The 7,340-nt window shown below is 57.5% G+C and overlaps 1 protein-coding gene across 1 annotated transcript; it reads left to right on the plus strand.

Annotated features, from left to right (window-relative positions):
- On the plus strand, nucleotides 1-2,895 carry FOXC2 (forkhead box C2). The gene has a single exon (XM_043898237.1). The coding sequence runs from the start codon at nucleotides 499-501 to the stop codon at nucleotides 2,005-2,007; it is 1,509 nt and encodes a 502-aa protein (XP_043754172.1). The 5' UTR covers nucleotides 1-498; the 3' UTR covers nucleotides 2,008-2,895.
- Nucleotides 2,896-7,340: the final 4,445 nt, after the last annotated feature.

A 7,340-nucleotide genomic window follows, 5' to 3' on the forward strand; every position in this document is an offset into this window, starting at 1 on the left:
TTTGAAACTATTCCCATTCCCTAAAAGGGACTTTGCCTCTTTTTCCGGGCTCGGCAGGGCAGCACCCTGGACCCCGGCTCGCCGACCCTCAGGGCTGCCGATTTGCTGAGTGGGGGGGCTTGGAGAGCCGCCTTCCCTTTCCTGACGCGGACCGAGCGGCCAGCGTTGGTCCACCGCGCGCGCGGCGTCTCCTCTCGGTCCCCGGCCGCCCGCCGAGTCCCGAGAGCGCGCGAGGAGTGAGCCGGGGCCGGCGCTGCGTTCGCCGGGGCGAGCCTTCCAAGATGCTGCTCCGCCCGGTCCGCTGAAAGCGAGCGCCCCTTCCCGGTCCGAAGGCGGGCGCCCCGCGCCGGCGCCTCCTCCACCTCACCCCTGAGGCTTCCAGGCGCCCGGGGCTCCCCCCACCGGCTCCCTTCTTCCCTCTCTCGCTCGCGCTCGCTCTCGTAGGGCCTTCCTCGCGGTCCTTGCGCGCAGGCGGTGGCTAGCCGTCTCGGACGCAGCATGCAGGCGCGCTACTCTGTGTCCGACCCCAACGCCCTGGGAGTGGTGCCCTACTTGAGCGAGCAGAATTACTACCGCGCGGCGGGCAGCTACGGAGGCATGACCAGCCCCATGGGCGTCTACTCGGGCCACCCGGAGCAGTACGGCGCGGGCATGGGCCGCTCCTACGCGCCGTATCACCACCACCAGCCCGCGGCGCCCAAGGACCTGGTGAAACCGCCCTACAGCTACATCGCGCTCATCACCATGGCCATCCAGAACGCGCCCGAGAAGAAGATCACCCTGAACGGCATCTACCAATTCATCATGGACCGTTTCCCCTTCTACCGGGAGAACAAGCAGGGCTGGCAGAACAGCATCCGCCACAATCTCTCGCTCAACGAGTGCTTCGTCAAGGTGCCCCGCGACGACAAGAAACCTGGCAAGGGCAGCTACTGGACCCTGGACCCGGACTCCTACAACATGTTCGAGAACGGCAGCTTCCTGCGGCGCCGGCGGCGCTTCAAGAAGAAAGACGTGCCCAAGGAGAAGGAGGAGCGCGCCCACCTTAAGGAGCCGCCCCCGGCGGCGTCCAAGGGCGCTCCGGCCGGCCCCCCTCTAGCGGACACCCCCAAGGAGGCCGAGAAGAAGGTGGTGATCAAGAGCGAGGCGGCGTCGCCGGCGCTGCCGGTCATCACCAAGGTGGAGACACTGAGTCCCGAGAGCGCGCTGCAGGGTAGCCCGCGCAGCGCGGCCTCCACGCCCGCCGGCTCCCCTGACGGCTCGCTGCCGGAGCACCACGCGGGCGCGCCCAATGGGCTGCCCGGCTTCAGCGTGGAGAATATCATGACGCTGCGAACGTCGCCGCCGGGCGGCGAGCTGAGCCCCGCGGCCGGGCGCGCGGGCCTGGTGGTGCCGCCGCTGGCGCTGCCCTACGCCGCCGCGCCGCCCGCCGCCTATGGCCAGCCGTGCGCGCAGGGCCTGGAGGCTGCGGGCGCCGGGGGCTACCAGTGCAGCATGCGCGCCATGAGCCTGTACACCGGGGCCGAGCGGCCGGCGCACATGTGCGTCCCGCCCGCTCTGGACGAGGCCCTCTCGGACCACCCGAGTGGCCCCACATCTCCCCTGAGCGCCCTCAACCTCGCCGCCGGCCAGGAGGGCGCGCTCGCCGCCGCCGCTGGCCACCACCACCAGCATCACGGCCACCACCACCCGCAGGCGCCGCCGCCCCCGCCGGCTCCCCAGCCGCAGCCGGCGCCGCAGCCCGGGGCTGCCGCGGCCCAGGCGGCCTCCTGGTATCTCAACCACAGCGGGGACCTGAACCACCTTTCCGGCCACACGTTCGCGGCCCAGCAGCAGACTTTCCCTAACGTCAGGGAGATGTTCAACTCCCACCGGCTGGGGATTGAGAACTCGACCCTCGGGGAACCCCAGGTGAGCAGCAACGCGAGCTGTCAGCTGCCCTACAGATCCACGCCATCCCTCTACCGCCACGCGGCTCCGTACTCCTATGACTGCACGAAATACTGACCTGCCCTGGCCCTCCTCTGCCCTGGCCCGCTCCGGCTTCGCCTCCCAGACGCGACCCTCTCAGACAGTTCAGGCTGCAGAGACGCAAAAAGAACCAAAACTTGCCCGCCGCTTTTTCCGCAGACCCGGGAGCAGAGAGCGCGCGCGTGCCAGCCTCCGCCCTCTGCGAAGCTGCAGGTAACTTTAACTCGCCGCCCCGTTTCTGAGATCCCAAGAAGCCCCAGTACAGGGACGCGGCCCAACGAAATGAATAATGATTTAAAAATCCCCCTCCCCTTCCAGGATGGCTGTGCTCACTGCTCCATTTGGGGTTTCAAAAATTATAACTTATGGACCAAATCCCATAGCGACCCAGTAATGACTCTCTGTAGAGACCCCCATAAGTCTATGGGGCTCTCTATAGATTATGTATGTGCTGTGTGTAATTTTAAATTTCTCTAACCGTGCTGTACAAATGTGTGGATTTGTAATCAGGCTATTTTTTGTTGTTTTTCAGAGCCATTAATATAATATTTAAAGTTGAGTTCACTGGATAATTTCTCATCTTGCCCGACCATTTCTAACTGCCAAAGTGAAAATTCAAGAAATCTATGTGGGGTTTCCTCCTTCCCCTGTACAATTATGAGACATAATTCTTTTCCCAGTTGTAGGTCTTTTACAAAACAAGAAAATAATTTATTTTTTTGTTGTTGTTGGCTGATAAAGAAGTCAAGTATCTGATACTTTTTATTTACAAAGCGTGATGGTGTTGTATAGTAGATTCCTCCCCCAGCATTCCTAAAAGAAAAAAAAAAAACACTAAAAATTTAACTTCACCTGTGTTTGTCTTATGTGGTCTTAATTGTTGTACTTGCCTTAAAATAAACCCATGTTGTTTTTCTGCCCAAAGTCCGGACGGTGTGTTTGTATTCTCGAATTTTAAAAAAATGAGGTGTGTTCACCAATCCACCTGTTTTGATTATTTTTGTTACACAGGTGGGTAAATGTGTAGACATCTACAGATGAGCACAGAGGACTGAGGGAACTCCCCTATTGTCCTGCTAGTGTCAGAAAAGGCTTTTGAGTAATTCAGAATCCCACCCTGACCCTGGCAATTGAGAACCAGTCCTGGTTGGATGTAGCTGCCTGGAGGGCTGTGAGCCGTAATGACAGTTGCTGTAATGCATTTTGTTAAACGCAGAAAAACATGCCAATAGTCAAAACAAACACTACCATTCCATCCCAATGTCCAACCAGCTCCAATTTAGGAGGGAGGGAGGGGAAGATAAACATTTTCCATTAGCTACCAGCAAACCAGGGGGAGTCCTGCTTTTCCTCAATTTCCTAAAATGCGGACTTCCTTCCCCACTTTAATAGTACTCCAGAAAAGGATCTGAACCAGGATTTCGAAAATCCAAAGGGGATTGATTCTGTACCATTTAATGACTGTCCCTGGGAGTGGCCAGATCAGAGGTGAATTTTAGACCTCTCTACTTATGGATTTGATTTCTAAATCTTTACCCTATTGCAGTGAAAAACTTTAAAGCCTCGTAGCACTTCAAAAATAATTTACAATGCTTTTAGAGTTTTAAATTTGTCAACTTTTCCAGGATTTTAAGTGACACATGACTTTTCAATTTTGATATCTCATCCTTAAAATTTTAAATAGCAACACAGCCTCTATGAGGTACAGCTGCGGGGGAAAATGACTTTACTGTTTCACTAGCCGAAACATAGCTCCCCTCCTGGTCTCTCTGTGTGTGACTTTGGGGTCCAGAGTTCCAAACTGGGAATGCGTTTCCCACCCCAGCAGGTGAGCTCTAACCTTCCCTGGAGTGCAGCTCTCCTGAACTTAACACTTCAGGAGATAATGATTTTCCTGGATATGGTGGCCTTGAATGTAACCTGGGTATTCTGTTGTTTTTAACATGCCATTTTGTCTCTGTATTATGCTGAAATAGCACTGGGGAAAGTTTGAGCATAATAATTCCCCCCATATGTGCAACACAGATTCTTTCAATCTATGGCCCCAGAGGTGGCAGCTGGTTAAGACATGAGGGCTGCATTTTATTCCTTTTCGTGACCGCAGGAGGGGTGAGCCAAGGTGCTTGGTGCTCAGTGAGTGGGAAGGACCAGAGACAGAGAGGGAGAGACCCCGGAGACCATTCTCTGAGCGGCAGAATGAGGCCGCAGATCGCTGCTTGCGGCTCAGGGCACTGGGGTTTCACTTTGCTCCCCTCGAGGAGAGGGTTCTGGCGGGTTCTTCTTCCCCAGATGTTTTAAAGAGTTCTCCCTGAAAGCCTGCTCTCACCTTAAGATCTGGAACTCAGAGGAGGTCTCAGAGACACAGGGAAAACAACGGAGATAGAAGTGGAACCCACCGGTCTGAGACCCGATCTGCCCTGATACCTGGGGTGTCCTACCTTTGCGAAAGTCTCTTAGAGAAGTCCCCGCTGTGCGTGGGCCGCTCACCTGACGGGGTGGCTCCAGAAGGCCATGAAGTCCAAGGCAAGGGCCCTTTCCAGTCCCCTGGGAACCTGGGCATCTGGGGACTGTGTTGGGAGCTTCACCCGGGGCCTCTGGAGGCGGCGGGGTGGAAGCGAGTCGAGGCCTTGGGCGCGCGGAGGCCGGCGCGTGCGGGGCCCGGCGCGGCTCTCGGAGCCCGGCCCAGCTCCGGCTTTCGGCCTTCCGCAGCCTGCGCGGCCGCCAGGCTCCGCGGCCTGGGGCGTCTGTCGCTCCGCGGAGTGGTAAGGGCAAGCCGATGAGGCTGAGCGCGGAGCCCAGGCACCGCGGGCGGCCTTGCTGGTCTTCGCTTCTGCCGCCGGCGCGCACAGACGGCGCGCGACACGGCGCGGGGGACCCAGGGCGGGGTACGTCCTTGCTCCACGGATCCATCCACATGCAGCTCCTTCCCCCGCCGCTCTCCTCGGAGGCTCGGGGCCTTGGAGGAACTGGGGAAAGGAGGCCGGGGCTGGAAGGGCCGGAACGCCGGACTCAGGCTGCCGGGACTCCTTGCTTGGGCGGCTCTGCGGTCCACAGACGCAGTTTGCATGAAGCCACGTGTGATAGCCATGTTTCTTCCTGACCCAGTAAGATACAGCCGGGCAGGTCTCAAAGATACTGCAAATAAAACAGAAGCGACCCGAGCACCAAGACAGAGACACTTTCCCATAGACATAACCCTGCGTCCCTCACTGGTCTTGGTTGGGTGTACTGTGTCTCTCCCCAGGGTCCGGTTTTGACAGATAAAGGCCGCCAGTGAGACCCAGTGGGCTTTGAGCATCCTGGTTCTCAGCCCTGGAGGGCCCGCAACTGGAGTAGCCTCTGCTTCTTGTGAGACTCAGAGAAACTCAAGTTCTCTGCTTTCACCCAAGGCTGAGAGCTGGGCCTCTCTCCTGCAGCCAGATTTGGGTGTGCGGCCCAGCGGCCCTCACTGCCCTGGTTCAAGTGGCTGTCCTGGAGGACGCCAAAATCGGTGTCCAAATGCACTCTCCAATTACTAGAGCAATGGGCCAGGGGGTCGTAGGACCACATCTCGCTGTGTGAACAGGGGCTTTTCCTTCCTGGCCTCAGTTTTCTCATCTGTAAAATGAGCAGGTGAGTGCAAGGGCAGTGCTGGCTGTCCGGTGTGCTTTTTCCTTCATCCCCGGCTCCTGCGATGGGCCCAGACTTGTCCTCACTCCTCTGCTCTGCTGCAGAGGTGACGACCAGAAGTTAGAGGGAGAAGAAAATGCAGGGTCCCAGGAACGTCAGCATTTGGCTCATAGATCTTTGGGGGTCCATCTCCTCCCAGTTACCCAAGACTGCCTGGAAGATTGCCTCTGAGCCCGTGAGAGGTTGGTGAGCTTAACCCGAAGTACAGAGCAGAGTTCCCAGGTCCTTGGAGGCTGAGTGTTCACTGCCTCCGACCTCATCTCCATCCTCTTCCGCAGCCCCCATCCAGAAAACTGGACAAGGGTTTTGGCCAATGGGAATGTATGTGCCCAGTGGCTCAGTCGTATCCAACTCTTTGCAACCCTACGGACTGTAGTCCACCAGGCTCCTCTGTCCGTGGGATTTTCCAGGAAAGGATCCTAGAGTGGGTTGCCATTTCCTTTTCTAGAGAAGCTTCCCTATCCAGGGGTAGAAACTGCATCTCTTCCATCTCTTGCATTGGCAGGCAGATTCTTTGCAGATGAGCAGGAGAAGACTCCCCTGAAGAATGAACAGAGGCACTGGGGGCTCGGAGCCTGTTCAGGGCGTCTCAGGAGATGTGACAACCTGCATTGTCAGGACCCTGGGCTCCTGCGCTCGGGGTATGGGGTCAGTGGACAAGTAGAGCTCTGAGGTTCGGAGCCTGTAGGTGCGGCCAGGCCAGGGGTGCTGGGAGGCCAGACTCCAGGTGAGTGGGACACACTGGTCAGAGCCAGCCAGTGTGCCTGCTGGTACCACATATTTGAAATGCTTTCCCAAATCTTGAGAAGCATTCCCTGCCGGCCTCTGTCTTGCATGGTCTCAGCTCACCAAGGCATCTGAGATGTTGCTTTTTGACAGAGGCATGTGAGGAAGGGGGCGAAAGCTTCAGGCAGCTGGGAAGGCTGGGACCTCAACTCATGCAAGGCTTCCCCTCTCCGCTGCTGCAGCGTTTCTGCTCTGCAGCAGAAGGACGGCGCTTGTGTGAAGTTCGGTTCTCGAAGGTGTCTTACTGGTGCTACGGTTTTTGCTGTAGCAGGTCTGTGGGGCTCTATTCTGGGGCTGTGAGTGTGTGGAGGCTGAAACGCAGGAAGGGGGTGGGTGGCAGCTTGACAGGCTTGCTGGTATCCATGGTCCCTTGGAGGGGGATGGAATTGGGGAGCTCTGTGCTCTGTCCATATGCCCACCCAGGCTGGGAGGTCACAGAGGCCTGAGAGACCGCTCTGACCTCAGGGAGGCTCAGTGGCCCTTGACCTTGGGTCCTACCTTCCCAGCAGCCCCTCTGGACACTCTCTGTGCCTTCACGTTGTTTTTCCAGATGGTCTCCCCAGAGGAAGTTTTTTCTCTAACCGGAACCCACAGGCACCAACTCAAGTCCTGCGCACACAGGCCAGCTGAGGGTTCACGCACCTGGGCCATGTTACCTCAAGCTCTCTGAGCCCCTTTCTCAACTGAAAAAGTGGCAGGATCATCGAACAGGGCTGTCGTGAGGACTAAGGAACCCAACACCCGTGTGGAAAGTGCTTCCAAACGTCCAGTCCATCGTAAGGACTGTTGCTATTAGGATGTACCTGGACAACAGAAGAGAAAGGATCCTTGGATCTCAATTAGCTGCGTACATCAAGCTACATGCTGATGCGCTTGGGCAGGGCAGTGCCCGGGCCTACTGCCCCTGCTCTCTG

Source organism: Cervus elaphus, chromosome 4 (genome assembly GCF_910594005.1).
Source record: "Cervus elaphus chromosome 4, mCerEla1.1, whole genome shotgun sequence".
Taxonomy (NCBI): domain Eukaryota; kingdom Metazoa; phylum Chordata; class Mammalia; order Artiodactyla; family Cervidae; genus Cervus; species Cervus elaphus.

Excerpts from the sequence above, each read along its gene's own strand:
- FOXC2 (XM_043898237.1), top strand. The coding sequence starts at position 499 with ATGCAGGCGCGCTACTCTGTGTCCGACCCCAACGCCCTGGGAGTGGTG.